At 41.1% G+C, this 16423-nt stretch overlaps 1 protein-coding gene across 6 annotated transcripts in view; it reads right to left on the minus strand.

Annotated features, from left to right (window-relative positions):
* Positions 1-16423, minus strand: part of PCB (Pyruvate carboxylase) — a 49523-nt gene that overhangs the window by 16222 nt on the left and 16878 nt on the right. For 5 of the 6 annotated variants that reach the window (XM_065434962.1, XM_065434964.1, XM_065434966.1 and 2 more), the window contains 9 exons: positions 16084-16190; positions 13362-13525; positions 12342-12504; positions 11235-11417; positions 10216-10450; positions 7463-7489; positions 4626-4850; positions 1294-1450; positions 242-348 (listed from right to left, as the gene is read on the minus strand). In XM_065434962.1, the coding sequence (XP_065291034.1) occupies positions 242-348; positions 1294-1450; positions 4626-4850; positions 7463-7489; positions 10216-10450; positions 11235-11417; positions 12342-12504; positions 13362-13525; positions 16084-16190 (1368 nt within the window). The remainder of the gene's footprint in view (positions 1-241; positions 349-1293; positions 1451-4625; positions 4851-7462; positions 7490-10215; positions 10451-11234; positions 11418-12341; positions 12505-13361; positions 13526-16083; positions 16191-16423) is intronic. The other variant, XM_065434967.1, reaches the window with a different exon arrangement.

A 16423-nucleotide genomic window follows, 5' to 3' on the forward strand; every position in this document is an offset into this window, starting at 1 on the left:
ACTTCCAGTGCATCAAGTGCCAGTAGGTGCACAAAATGTCAAAAAAGCTATCGATCATCCTGATAGATTCTCCTTGGCCTGGCACGGAAAGAGAGTTAATGTTAGGTTTCAGAGCAAGTTGTGTTTACTATTTCGGTATGAGATTTGAATGCAAATTGTTTCTTTAATGTAAAATCATCCTCTAAGGATTAACTTTCTCATTTACGTTTGATGGGCTGAGAAGGTTTAGATTATCCTTTACCTGCTTTCCCAGCAGCCTCCATGCCAAGAATTAGGTTGGGAAGGTAGTTGAGAGAATCGAAGACTCGGAAGATGTCCATACCACAGTCCTTCGCCAGTTGACAAAACCTGAAAGAATGCTGTATGACAAGCCTTGTACTGTGCACGAGTCACACTCCTTTTATAGCTAAATATGTTTCCATCCAGGTCCAGCTACAGTACGAGTTTCGAGTCCTGTCTCTCAATTTAGCAGACCATTAAATGTCTCCTACATTATATCATAAGCAGATGCGGCCGCTATTGGCAAAATTTATGTGAGCTCTGCCATGTTTGCTCTCATAGTCGGTGCTGCTTGTGGAAAATATAGTTTTGATTCTTTATGCAAATACGCAAATGGTCGTAGCAACAGACATATAAACAGTAGTAGTAACGAGTCAATAAATTTTGCTCTGCCATGTCTCTGGCACTCTAGGAAGCACAGGTATGGAGAAGGGAAAGACAATGAATAGACTGCCTTCCTCACCCATGCGTGCCACCTCCCAAACCCTGGCCCCATGTACATACAGAGTTACACGTCACATGTACATGTACATTACAAGCTGTATCCTCTGACAGTAAATGCAGTGAAATAAAGACATCATACTTTAAGTTAGGCCAAAACCTAAGGCACAGCAAAGTTTCATGTCATTCTGTTAAGCCATTTATGCATGATGCACATATGTAAAAAAATGAATGAAACAACCAGAGAGAAAACACCCTGAGGCTCATTTAATGGTGTCAACAGTTTATATAAAATGAAACAATGTTTGAGTGCTTTTAGAATTCGATGCAGTGCAGAAGCTGGTTTTTAGACAGACATTCTATGTCTGGTCTCATGCCCATTCTTAACTTCAACAGGAACATCAGCAATATGTGCTTACCCTCAAAGTTGTAACGTAATCTGGTACGAGTCCTAACATCCCACCTAGCATTTTCCCTTTTACAGTTAGCTACAGTGTCCTCAGTTTCCTTGGCATTCTTGTTGTTTTTTTGCCCCTCGAGGTCAACCACATGAAAGCCTTTCTCGCCACTTACTTGTAAACCACATTGTCAGGGTATGATGTGTAGCCTACAGCATTCGCACCCCTCAACAGCATCTGGAACGGGATGTTGGGGATAAGGGCTCGCATCTGCTCCAGCCGTTCCCAAGGGCACTCGTGCAGGAAGCGCATGGCGACGTCAAACGTTGCTCCTGAAATGTACACCACACGACTGATTAAATTCACTGACTGACTGATTTGTGGGATCGATCATCCCAAAGCAACAATGTGGCTATTAAAGATGCCACTGTGGAAGGCTTCAGAACAATTTTGATCACTTGTGGTTCTTTCACGCACCCTAAAGCTAGATATATGAGAGTATTTGCATTTCACTGCCATCGAAATGCTACCTAAACGGTGGGGAACCAAACCCGCGACCTCCTGCTCACCAGCAGAACACCATAGCCACTGAACTACTAAGCATTTAAATGTATGCACGTGATGCAAAATGTGAGAGGTCTCAGTGATGCAAGGTACACAAGGAGTTCCTATAATCTGCTCACTTTAGAAATTAAAACTGTAGCACAGCCTACATTCTGCTTCTGCGTCCTGGTGAACTGTATTTACATCTTGTTCCTCCATATAATTACTAGCTACAGTGAAGAAATTCCAAATTGGATTATCTGCCCTTTTTTTTCTCGGCAACCACCCCACTAACGTTGCAAATGTTTGCTGCATATAAAAGGAAAAGTTGAAATGTAACAACTGTAGGAAGGCAATTTCAATTTATGCAATAAATCTTTTTAGAAAAATTCTTGAAGCTTGTTAAATTTAAAAGAACTTTCAAGTTTACAATTCTAACTCAACAATAAAAAACTATATCACAGTGCTGCAAATTGCTCCTGCCTAATTATAGATCTGAAACAAAATTGAGGTATTATACACCACTCTCAAATATATCTCACTATAGTCTGTGAGTAGGAGTTTTCCAAAATCTTCGTAAACATTTTAACAATTTCATGTAGGCTGTAAATTCATATATCACGTTTGATGGCTTGAGATGCTTTAACATATGCAATTTACAGAACTGTGATATCTTTTTTGGTGCAGTTACAATTTGTAAACTGCATGCTTCAATTTTCTTTAGCTTCATTTTCAACAATGTTTGTAAAAAATTGAGATCCTAAATCAATATTTTGTTTCCTAGAGTTGCCATAATTCAACCTTTTCTATCATATGCAATAAATCCTTGTAAACAGTTTGCGCCTGTGTTCACTTTCCTTTCTGTTGTGCTGTCCCATTGTGCTGTATTTCAATATGGTTCTCAGTCAAAATACCAACTAGCCCAGCACTCAACTCTTTTATCTGTCCTTTGCAAGTTAGAATCTTAAGTGCTACAGCACAAAATTAACATATGTAAAAGAAGAGGCCAGCAATGCTTTCAGCACTCTTTTTTTTTACTTGTTTTTGCATCCTGCTTCTGTCTTGTCCACATACGTTCATGCAGAGGCTCAATGTACAAATGAGTAAGGAAGACACGTGGCGGGTCATTGCCTAAGATTTGTATCTGAACTGGAATTTTAGATGCAAGTCCTTAAAAGATGCATATGAGAATTTGCAAAACTTATTGAAGCCTTTCCTTATTGACAGAAATCACTGAAATGGTTCTCACTCTCTCTAAGAATGTTAATTACATGCTTTACACAAGGATTGCTTTTCTACCAATGTGCTCACATATCCAGTGCTTGTATCCTTTTTGACTACTTTTTGCTTTTCATTACTTTTACCACAAGTGCAACACACTTGTGTTGTGGTTACCTTAATGAAGTTGAGCTTTTCATTCCATATAGCCAGGCAGGCCTCATGCTTCTACCTTTCCCCATTTTCAACTTAAGTCCTTATAAATTGACCACTTATTGGCATTTATTTTAGTGTATCTTTAATTCCAGGTGGGTTTGCATGTGCTAGATTTGTAATGCCGTTATAGGATCCTGCACAATGTTCTATTCAGTGACTGCCATGCTTATACTACTTTTGTTTCGGTTGATGTCATTTTAAAACAGGAATATGACTGAATATAAACAATGGGCAAGTCAATGAAGTGAATTGACACTGTATGTTTGTGCATATGAGTATAAGCTTAAAGAATTCAGTATGTACAAATTTGTTGGACCTGTTCAGGACAATGGCTCCCAATGGGTCCATATTTGAAAAGGCCAATGTTTTGCAGTACAGGGCTAATGGTTGCCAAAAAGCAAGTAGAAAACTGTTGTATGTCCAAATAAATTTGATTTGATTATTTGTTTCTCCCTATCATAACTTATTAGGCTAATAAGCTATTAGTTGCCCATAACCTTATAAGCTACTAGTATTAAAGTGAAGCTTTCTTGCTTGCCAGGGTTGAGTGTTCGTCATCCTTTTTTATATATTTGTAGATGTACGCGCACAACTTGGGCTGCTGGGTATTTGCCTGAACAGACATCCTTGGCACTGGGTATGTCCAATGCAGGGTACCATTTTTTTTTACCATGTCTTTCTTTTTTTTACCATGCAGTGATAAATGCATCTATATCTTTCAAGCATGAAAGGGACTTAAGCTTTTAGCTTACTGCTAGTTTACAAACTCCACCTTGAAGCACTTTGCTGAGCACCAAGCAGACAATGAATAGAAGAGGATGAGGTACAGTACAGCCTTCCAGATTGGCACCCGCTAGTCCAACTACACCTTTCCGTTACCTTCAACAAAATGATGCAGTGGCTAGTGTGAGGCTTGGGAATGTGCCAGCCATCTAAGAGGCCATTTTGCTTGGGAACTCTTAACCACCGCATGGCAGCACATGCTGGCTGGTCTTCTCTAATCTAAGCAGCAGGTGTGGCATTGTGAATTAAAGGCAATGCGCGGCACGCTAGTCTACGAGCATTTGACAGGGGCAGCACTTATAAAAGCGGGTCTTATATCCAGGGTTTAGCGAAATATTGTCTGGCGAGGGGGCATGTATTTCTTCTTCTTGTTTCCAGTGGTGAGTGTTTGTTTACCTCCAAAAAAAAAGTTGGTCTTTAGAGACAAAGTTTTCAGCACATGCTGCAGCACTAGTCCTGCGTGTATATGCTCATACAATCTGTGCCTTTTCAAACTGTTCAGCTTACAGCATGTCGCAGTGACTTGCAGGAATTTAAGTGTTTCTTGGTTTCAAAGCCAAAGTACACTCAGCTTTTCTACTGGTCCTCCCATTTTCACCTTGTGTTGATTTCTACAGGTGAAAAAACATTAATCGACCTATTGATTGATTGATTGATTGATTGATTGATTGATTGATTGATTGATTGATTGATTGATTGATTGATTGACACGGTTTATGTGTGGAGAGACACAGGGGCAGCACTCACCGCCCCAATTTTCCAAGCTGTAAAGTTTGTTAAAGCTGTGCGCTACAAAGGGGCTGATATGGAGGAGGTCGATTGTGCGCACTCGTGTGGCCAGAAGCGACTGGTGGGCATCACGGAATGTTGTGTCCATCAGTAGTAAACCATCATGCTGGCGTACTTTCTTGGCAAATGCTTCAGGCCCTTCCTTGATTAGCAAGTCACGCAGACCCGGCGGTGGTTTGGAACCTATGTGGAGAGAACCGAGGTATAAAATCGGCTAATGCATGGCTTAAAAAAACTTTAAAAAAAAACATTACAATAAATTTGTAGGGGCAGAGTATATTCTGCTGGTCACTTTCAGAGAAACTTTCATTTTTTGTGCAATATGGCATCTGGTGCAACACCTCACTGGAGTGATGGTCGTTCTGCCCACAGGCTCAGCCAATCATCATCCGCTGAAAGTGATCGACTGAAAATACCAATCCTGAAATGAAGGTACATACTGTACACAGCTACATAATGCATGCTTTTACAAGTAAATAACAATTCCAAGGGCACTGGAACCAATTCGCAAAGACTTGCAATAACTAAATTTCACAAAGTACAACAGGCAGGCTAATTCAAACAATAAAGTGGAAAGTTGGGCTAGTTGGTGAGTGATCATCATACCTTGCTGGTGAAGCAGCGCACTGACACGGACACAGTGAAGACAAACAGGAAAAGACGACACTCGCTGCACTCGCAAGTTGCGAGTGCAGCGAGTGTCGTCTTTTCCTGTTTGTCTTCACTGTGTCCGTGTCAGTGCACTGCTTCACAAGCAAGATATGATAATTCAAACAAATATAACACTTTTTGTTGGCCCACTAAATTTTCAACGCATCTTAAAGCCACTTGCGCAACTGGCAAACAATAATTTCATTATTTCAAACTTCCTGGTTATGTAGAGGCACTTGAATTGCCTCTACATAACTGAATTGCATCTCAGTTTCAAATCTGCAATGAACGGAGACAACTAATATGCCTAAGTACTCACAAACCCTAACAAGGCGAGACTTACTGCACTTTTGTAGTTCACATGCGAAGGCTTGGCATAAAATTTTAGGACGGAGTGTTAACTCAGGGCCAACACTGACTTCCCTAATTAAAGGGACCCTTGGGATTGGTGAAAAAACCCAGTCCATGGATAACATATGCTGCTGTGAGCATCACAGCCAAATTTTGCAAACATGCACAGCACATAAATCTCGCAAGCAGAGTGCGAAGTCACCTTTGCCTCCAATGCTCTCTTTTTAACAGAAACCTGCTCCTTATTCTTTTCTTGACGCTTTATTTCGTAATATAGCAGCTTGCTATATGCAGCTGCTATTGGCCAATAGCTGACATCAATCAAGAAGGGTGTCTGGATCAGTGCGCTTCTTGCCACTGTTACTGTGTATATTTACTGAGACAGTTTAATAAACAGGCTGAAGTAAGCGAAAATCTGCTTTTGAATTTCGATAATAATTACATACTTCCAGAAGAAACCAACTATCGTCTGCTAATGCTCGACTGTGGTTGCTCGTGTAGCAATTAAACTTTGGCCACCCTGCTTATTGGTGTCATAGCCATTGGGCCTTGCTAATTTCAACTAGTTCTAAACACTCAAGTAGCCTCAAACCACATGAAGCTTAAGGTCAGACCACACGCACGTTTGCCAGTGTGTGCCCACACCTCGGTTACTCCTGGTTAGATGCCTTGGCATACTTTGCTTCATAATGAGTTATTGACAGCAGTTCAGAATGTGCAAGCTGGATGTGGCTACATCCGTCAGGTCAACATGGCGCAGGACAAAGCCCGTCTGTTCTTGAGTGCGTTCCGCTGAACGCACTCAAGAACTTCTACTGGCAAAGTATTTCTGAAATAGTCTGGCTTTTTTTTATTCACATACCCTAAAGGCCCTTGGCATTACATGGGGGGTAGTTTACAGTAAACATTCAATTCAAATGCATTTCTTTAGTCCAATATAAGTTGGTTCTGGGCCCTTTTAAAGACAAACGCTGAACTGATTTGAATCAAAGTCATTGCATTAAGAAAAAGAAATTTTTTTCTTTAAAAGAATTTGAAGAACAGGGTAAAACCCTTAGTATAAAACACAGTGTATTAAAAACTTGTGCCCCTCTAGTTTTCCAATAAAGTCTCATGTGAGTCCTCCAACACATTTATTTATTATTACTTCTATCTTGTACCCTGGTTCACTGCCAGGCATGCTGCATGCATTAAAAACCACACACCCAACCAATCGCTCTTGATAAGTTTCACTGTTCTGGCATATATCAGTGTTTTAACACCATTTGTCTCTTTCACACTACAGTCGAACTTGTTATAATGAAGTCACATTCGACACAAAGACACCTTTGTCATATCTGATGTTTACTATAAGCATATATTCTTCACATATTGATATTTGCTATAATTTTAGATTTGCATTATTATATCCGATAATTCATTATATCCATGTTTGTTGTACCGACGTTCACCTGCATAAGGTTAGTGGACCAGAATCAGAATCAGAATTTATTATTAGAAGTTGGGCCACATTACAAGTATTTAGTATACTCCTAGGAGGAGGTCCCACAGTCAAAGACTGTATCAGGACGTCCCGTACAAGAACAATTACGATAGCTAACATCTCAAAGCAACAGTATCATATAAGGTAGTACACAAAATTGCACGGATGCATGCACTATCAACACAGCTATCATGCAGAGCAAGTTAGAAACATACAGGACACTGTGACAGAGAACTGTGGGCATGCAGAGTAAAGGAGCAAGCAACCAACAATTCAGACAAATAAGATATATAAAAACGCTGGGTTTTACCAGGTACGTAAACCTCTCTGTCAGGGCCTTTTGAGAGAAGGCAAAGGAGAGAAAAATTGAACACTGATTAGGATCAGAAAAGCAAAATGATGCACAGCAACACGCCATAGACATCCTCGCTTCCTCCACCAGACAGACACGACAAAGACACGTCACCATGACAAGACAAATAATCACCACTACACCACCACCACCACCATGGCACTATGGAGGATTCAGGGATGGGTGACTAATTGTAATTAACCGTGCAATTAATTGACTAATGCTTTAAACATGATTTTTTTTTTAATCAAGATCAGTCAAGGTCATGTGAGCAAAATCAGGCAAGTGTCAACACTGGTGTTGCTCCTTCGCTTGCTCAACAATAAGGGAGGTGATTGATTTGTGTGGTTTAATGTCTCAAAGCAACACAGGGGCTATGAGAATAGCCATAGTGGAGTGCTTCACATCAATTTTGACAACATGGAGTTCTTTAATGTGCAGCTAAATCAGAGCACACAAGCAAATTTGCATTTCACCCCCATCGAGCTGTGGCTGCCATGGCCAGGGGTCGAACTTATGACCTTTGGCTCTACAGCAGAATGTCATAGCTGCTGAACTGTGACGGGTGGTAAGGAAAGCAATTATAGCCCAAGCCACGATATTCTAACTATAGGACGGTGTCCGCATGCCACACTGCATAGAAGCCACCCATGCAAGCTATACTGCAAGCCTTCTGGACAAGAGAATGAGTGAAAAACCTTCACTACAGCTGAAATTATGATTTTCTTCATGTTGAGCTTGATATGCTTGATTTGACTGCTAAAGTGAGATCTTGCTGATGATGAGATATTAAAGGTAAATGTTGGCTAAAATATCTTGGGTCCTTTCTTTACTTAAAGATAATCTAATTAATTAACAAGTTTGAATAATGAGCCTTTTTTTTAATTGATGCCCAACCCTAGAAGGATTTTTAGCAGCTGCCAATCAAGCCAAGGATTTAAATTCACTAAAGGTAAAATCCATGGAGAATTCCGTGTTTTTTTTTTTTAAGCATTCTTGCAAGTTGACACAAAGTGTAACTGTAGAAAGTTCTGGCTAGTACAGATACATATTAATGTTGATGTTTTAAAGAACTAACGAAGTAAAAGCACTAAGAGTGACGTTTTGTTATACCATATTCAAACTAGAATGCGCTGAAAGGTTCTTTTGCGCCATTGTTCTTGGAATGGTAGTATATTCTACTATAAAGAAGTATTAGAAATTTTGAATTGTTGTCACAGCATTTGGGAATACAACGACATGCCCACGCAGTTCAGTTGAGCGCTGTTTCACAAAGTGTCACCATCAGCGCTGACTCTTGGTGTCGTCTCAGTACTCCACTAAAATCATAATGCTAAAACAAATGCATACCAGCTACAACTCTGGCATGGAAATAAAGAAGCAAACTGCTTATTCACTTATGTACACAGAGATGAATTAACTAATATAGAGCAGGACGGTTCCTATATACTCCAGTTAGTTTGTCCTTTCGAATATTATGTTGTGGTTACTTAGTCCTGTTGCATAAGTCACAACACTGCCCAATCTGCTGTTAATACTGTGTACATGAAACATTTTCAGCTTGTTGCAATGACACTACAAGTGAAAATTACTAAAAATGTCTATTGGCAGAAACATGCTAATAAATTACACAGAACATCTTCAGCCGATCATAATGCCACTGCAAGCAAAAGCTTCACAATATCAAACAAGTATTGGCAAAAATGAATCGATTAATTAATCATTGGAATTTTCATTAGGAGTTCAACATCCAAAGAATGCAGCATAGATTATGAGTAATGTCATAGTGTATGCTTGTAGTATAGTACTCTGAATATTTTTTTTACCACCTCAGGTTCTGAATGTAGTCACTGTGGCAAGAAATCAAAGCCATGAAATCATGCTCAGCAGAACTATTGCCAATAGACACTGAGTCTCTGCAACATGTAGGTGAAAAATCTTTAAGAAACTAGTTTGCTGCATTGTGGAGCAAAATTAATTTAATGGGACACAGACACATACACAGGGTCTGTGCTTGCTTAGAATGCATGTCTGCACTTAATTTTTTGTGGGGTATACAATTCTGCCACTGATTTGACTTGTGCTAACTCACTGAACAAATTCAGAGAGAGAGTTTTGTAAAAGGGACATGCTAATCTAGTCTGACATATCTTCACTCCTCTAAGGTGCAATTTCTTCACTTTTCAACATGTTCCCATGGTAGACTTCCAAGACAGGAGCGCACACTGTTACCCCTATGTGGTATATATAGACTACTACTACAGTTCTACAAGCTGCAAAAAAGAAAAAGTGCAGAACTTGGAAAGAACACACCAAATGGGGCGCAATACAGCACTTTTGTGCCTAGTTTCGTGGCACCATAAATATTGATAGGACAACTTGACTGATTGGGTTAAAAGTGCCAAAGCAACAGAGGGGCTATAAGAATCAGCATAGTGAGGGCTCTGGATAAATTTTGACCATTTGGGATTAGCATTTAATGTGCACTCAGTGCTTGGTAACCGAGCATTTTTGCATCCTCCCTCCATCTAATGTGAGTGCCATGGCTGGCTTTGCAGTGCAAAACCGTACCCACTGAGCCACCGTGGCTAGTCTAGGATGCTTGTGTCAAGTCCAAATTTTGCACCCTTTCTTTTTTCCAAACACGTCACCGGATTAACTCGCCCAGCCTACGTCTTGTGTTCTGCAGCTGCTGCCTGCAATGCACTGACCTGGCTCGATCTCTGGAATGACTGGAGTGAGGTCCGACGGCTTGAGCGGAGTTGCCAGGGGAGTCATGGGACCGTTCACCATGACATTACCCAAGTAATAGAGGAGCTTTTGAGCCCTGTTTTGCGACGGCATGAAGTGGAAGAGCTCAGGGTGTTCATCGATGAAGTAAGTGTCAACGTTGGAGCTGAGGAACTGCTCATTTTGGAACACGTTGAGCAGGAAAGGAATGTTTGTCTGCATGAAGTAAGTGAGGAGAGAGGTTGTAATGAGGACACCGAGCGGTGGAGGGGTCGACAAGGCCTCTCATATCGGAGTTCTTCTTTCTCATTTTATTATTTTCCAGACTGTTCAAAGCATTAATTGAATATTGCTCTTACTGCAGAAGATAACAGGCAGTAGGAGGCAAGTGAAATCTGTTAAAGAAATGCGAAATCCACAAGTGTGGTCTTTCACGTTTTGCTGGCACAAAAATGGAGGCCCTGAAGTTGACATCAAGAGAGCTGTACCATGGAAACACAGCATGGCACTATTAAATTTTGGTCCCACATATATTAATATGTGTCAGTTTTAAACACTTCGGTTGAATCCCCATTTTATATGTTATCACCAGGTTTTATGACAAAAATGTCTAACTCCTTGCCGAGTTCATATAGACATGCTGTATATTCTGCCCAAATTCCTGCCTAATAACAGCCACAAGAAAAGGAATAAAACAAGCATGTAGCACATAAAAATTGCTGCATAGAACAATGACAATTATCATCATGCACAATTACTGGCACAAAGCAAGTCAAACTCCAGAAATAAATGCTCTCTGTTAAATGCTTCACTGCTATGCATGTTTGCATTGCTGTGAAGTGAGGTAAAAACTTGCATATGACCTGCACTTGCATTATGTATTTAAGTTGTTTATTGTACGAAACAACTCCACACAACAATTACCATTTCAATCAATGCAGTAAAATTATCACTCTGGATAAAGAAAAACAAAACCATGAAAAAATGACAACTGACGCACCTTGACACCCCGAACTCTAAACTCTCGCAGGCAACGGTTCATCTTGGCCGATGCAGACCTCATGTTCTGAGCGTGAGCAATGACCTTCACAAGTAGAGAGTCATAGTACGGTGAAATGATGGCGCCTGCAAAGGCTGATGCACTGTCGAGCCGAATTCCGAAGCCCTCTCCACTCCGAAAAACCTGAGCACAGAGTTAAAATAAAAAAATAAACCAGGGTGAGTTGAAATCAGCCACAGAATCTCTCAATAACTATATTAAGCTAAGGGTATCCAAAGGGTACATGGCAGTTCTCTTGTAATGCACAGTGGAATTGCAATAATACTTATGAAAGCAGCAAGAGATTGCTAAAATGAACAAAACAGTTTTCTATATTCATCGGTAGCTGAAGAGAACAGTCTATATACCATTGCTTAAATGCTCATATAATAAGAAGCCAACAAACACTGACACAAAGGACAACCTTGTCCTTGGTGTCAGTGTTTGTCAGCTTCTTATGACTAATAAAAATGGGGCCCTTGGTTAATCTCCTTTCATCTCATTTATTGCTTAAATGCTGCGTCACGTTGCATCTAGCTGACACAGATGATAGCGTATGTCATCATTTGTAATATGATATTTCTTTACGACTTACTCCTGTGTGGACAAGATGAGAGAGAGAGAGAGTTGTGTAGGGGCTATGAGGTGGTTTCTGGGCAGATGTGGGAATGCACTGACTTGTAGAGCTCAGAGGAATCTCTCCTGCTCTCTAGGTAGCGACTTGTGAGGAATGACAACTTGTGAGGAATGCGCTTTCGAACCCAAGAGGACGTTGTGTGCAACATGACAGCTGCCCTAAAAACACTTCTCGAGAAGGTCTTCGAGGACTGTTTCGAAAAGTGAAAGGACAGCGAGATTCGAAGTGCAGAAGCAGGATGAAGCTACTTAGAAGGGGGATTCGGATGACAAATACACCAGGCAAATATTCTTTTTTCCAGGAGCATGGTCAGATACTTTCCAGACAGACCTCGCATGTACTCAAAACATGCAGCGAAGTGCACTGTTGTTTCAGTTAGCATTTCTCTATGCTGTACTTTCTTGCAGTGTGAAAAACACTAGCTTCTATACCTCAATGCGTCCCGTGTCAGGCTGAAAGTTCTTGGCAGGGTCCTCCGTTGTGACTCGGCACTGAATGGCGCAGCCCTTGGGCACAATGTTCTCTTGTACTAGACCAATGTCCGGCAAGAGGTGTCCCTCGGCAATCTTGATCTGGGACTGTACCAGGTCGACGCTAGGGCACAAGCAGAACCACACATAGTCATGCACCACGTGAGCTGCAGTGCAAGGAAGAGAGCAGCAGTAATTCACTGCTGACATTAAACTCAACGGTACTTCATTTTAATCTCTGGACAAATCTGTCACATTAATTCGAAGAATGCTGTTTGAATGGTATCTGATAGTTTATGACATGGTGATAGTTTATGTAGGTACAGTCATCACACTTCTGCCTAGTGCACTCGAGCACTGGCCTTCAGAGCAAAGAGTAATACAACAAAGCAGATACTAGGTTCAAGGCACTGGGCTGAACACTGCATCACCTCAGCACCCTCATGGCTTCTGCTAGTCACAAGCATTTCTCTCAAACTGGCCAGAAACTTACAGATATAGCTTTCTTTGCATTGCAGTGCACAAATTCTACGCTCCAGACAGAAGTGTGGATGAATGTACCGGTACCATTACCATAAGCTAAATTCATTCTGAGTACCTCGCACTTCCACCACAAATTCACTAATTAATTGAAAGAACATTGCATTCATTATCTTTTCAAGGGACCTTCACATAACATTACATATGGAGGCATGGCAGATGTCTCAAGAACTGCACGACATGAAGCCATGCCTCTTGACAGCAATGACACCACTACATAGAGTACAACAGAACTAGGCATGCACATATGACAGACAGGTTATGTGTACAATGGTAGAGCGCAACATTGCAGAAGTAGCAACTTAGGTAGGTCTGCTATCACTAGAAATGGGAATCATGCTGGTGATAACAATGGAAACCAATCATAGTATAGTAAATATTACTGAAAAGAAAGCAACATGACCACAAGATATGAAAACAAAGGTAAAGCTAGCCCCTCACCCAGTGATTTCTTCAGTGATGGTGTGCTCTACCTGAAGCCGGGCATTGACTTCGATGAAATAGTGACGGCCCGTCTCGTCAAGGAGAAACTCCACTGTTCCAGCATTCTCATAGCCAACGTGCTTGGCAAGGCGCACTGCATCTGAAAGCATGGCTTGCCGGACCTAGAAAAACAATTAGGTGCAGCCTTAGGCTTTCACATGCTGCCTCTCTATGCTTCAAGATTGTGGTTCAGGCTAGTTGGTTGATGTTCATGTTTAAAGTTTTTTGAAGTGTGACAACAGAGACAGGAGGGTAGGACAGTTAAAAACATACACGTGAAGCATGTTGGTTTTGGTAAAATGTAGATGTATAATTTTCTACAAAAAACTTATTAGCATTTGTCATTGAGTTAACAAAAGAGTGTGTATGTGTACTATCAAACATGATAAAAAAGATTGCCATTGTTTCGATATTGTCTACATTATAACCCTTTTATGGGGCAAGGGTTATGTAGGACAATTGGGACAACGCATAGGAGCACCAAGTCCGCAAGGATTGGCACATCTTGTGGTGCAGTGGAGATGCAACTGTTATCTCGTGTTTGATGAAATTAAGATAATCTTCATGCACAGAAATAAACTGACACTGAAGCTCGTGAAATATTTCTACACCACAAAGCAAGGTGAGGCATGTGTCAGCCAAGCCACTATATCATGCAGCATTGTAAAGAGTATGCCTACCTAAATGCTTAACAGGTGCTATTATTAAAGCGAAGCTTCCTTTGCCTCTTCCTTTGACTTTTCCACTACTGCTGTTGCTGCTGTCTGGCACACCACATCGGGGGGGTGACTCAGAGCATATGTATACATAACAGGAGCATGGCAGAAAAGAAAGGCGACACGAGAAACTTGTTTCAACCTTTGCACCACGTCAAATGTGCACAATACCCTCTGGAGCTTCCCAGGCGTCGCCACATTAGCCTCTTGACAGCTGTAATTATCCGTGACCTCGCGCAAAAGCATTGCAGAAATTGCAGTGCTTACCTTTCTACTAATGTGCAAGTCCAGAGGGAAACTAGACAGAATGGTAGAGAGGAAGGGGGAGCTGAGGCAGAGAATGGGTAGAAGCGACACAGGAGTAACAGCCATGCCACTCTTCACTCGCAGTTCCCACATGGGGGGAGGGGCGTGTAGAGGGATATGGAAAAGGTGACCTGAGTAGGCAAGGAAACGCTACTTTCATAGACACGACAGTGGTTGCGGGCAAACAGGATAAATTTCAGTTCAAGGTACGGTACGTTTCTGCTATTTCTGAAAAATAAATACCATACAAATTTGTCAAGTGGACAACTTACGCAGGGCATGCAGAAGCAAAGCTGCATTAAAGCACACCATAGGGTCTAGACGACACGATGGAAGCAGTCACATGTCAATTGAACACTTCTGTGCCCACCGTGGTAGTTTTGCGACTATGGCATTGCTCAAGGTCGTGGATTTGATCTTGACTGTGGCAGCCACATTTCGACACAGGCAAAATAAGAAATGCTCATGCACGTACATTTAGGGACACATTAAAGAACACCACAGTGTCAAAATTATTCCACAGTCCGCCCCTTTGGCATGCCTCCCAGTCTGATCGTGGTTTTGGCACTTACAGCCTCGTAATCCAATAGAAGTTTAATACTTCTGCCACGATGTGATGCGTCATGTGAGGCAATGACAGTTCTCAACCCTCTCAGAGGTTATGAACTACGGCGCACAACAATGCCTCAAGCAAACACCTTCCCCTGTAATGTTCTGTGTGGTGATGCGTGCAAGGTAACATTTAACATCAACTCGCCACTCTTTTGCTGGACTAAACGAATAAAACATTCGCTGTCAACATCACTGCTATATTATCGTCAATCAAAGCAAACAGCACAGAAAGCTTCTTACATTGATTCCCACAGTGTGTGGGATCTGCATAATTTTTTTAGGTGGGTTTCTGTGATAGATTTCTTTCTTTTTCTTTCTTATATTTAGCTATGATAAATGCCAAACTGCCAAACTGCCTCTTCCTTGTATAGGAAAGAAATAAACTGCGTTGCTGCTAAGCATGCATGATTGCTTGTTTACTTTTTAAATATTTCCTGGAGGATTTATAAGTTCTCTGTTGTGAGTGATGCACTTGTCCTGTGTTTATCAGATGCACTTGTCCTTCACGGAGTTGGGCTGTACTTAATTTGCATATGCACGAAGCATGTTAGACCCTTGCTGACATGTTTCAGATATTGATACTGCCCACTGTCTTTGCACACCCTGCATGCGAGAGTGAATTAAATCGGTGCACCCATAAACAACTCTAGATTACAGCCTTCCCTCCCTTTCATGTTTCAGATTTCTGTCTCAACTGCTTCTAAACTGTTAAGCAAGACTAGATAAAATTAGCATAACAATTTGGTATGCTAAAAGTGTATTCCTTCATGTTGCATGTTTATGGGCCCATTGACTTAGTCACAGAAAATAAAACAAACAAATGGTGCCGGCACTTAAAGAAGATATGAAGTTCAAAATGTTCACTTATGAGGGAAAAGCTCTTGGACATTAATGATTCTGGTTAAAGTCAAATTTCCGTCATGAGACTGTTCGACTATGACCTGTTGCACATTTTGTGGGTCTTAGAAGCTCAACTGCCACATTGGCACACCAACAGCATTATTTCAAATATTCAAATCTGAAGCAGGCTTCAGAATGATGCCTACCTTAGGATCAAGGTTGGCAGCTGGAGCAATTTCAACAACTTTCTGGTGCCGTCGCTGCACTGAGCAATCACGCTCATAGAGGTGCACTACATTGCCCGCTTTGTCACCTGAAAAAGAATGTGTGATGAATTGAAGTACTACGAATAAGCATGCTTTACAGAGGCCAGTGACCAACTAAACAGTGTTAAACAGCTTTAGTCAGATGGTAAGCATGGTGAAAGAGCAAGGCATGCTTATCACATAAGTTTTGAAGAGTTGTTTCATATCTGAGTGTACTCCAAGTATAGTAATATAGTACAATAGTAGCAGTAATGAGCTTGATTTCTGAATCCTCATCAGA

Source organism: Dermacentor albipictus, chromosome 7 (genome assembly GCF_038994185.2).
Source record: "Dermacentor albipictus isolate Rhodes 1998 colony chromosome 7, USDA_Dalb.pri_finalv2, whole genome shotgun sequence".
Taxonomy (NCBI): Eukaryota; Metazoa; Arthropoda; class Arachnida; order Ixodida; family Ixodidae; genus Dermacentor; species Dermacentor albipictus.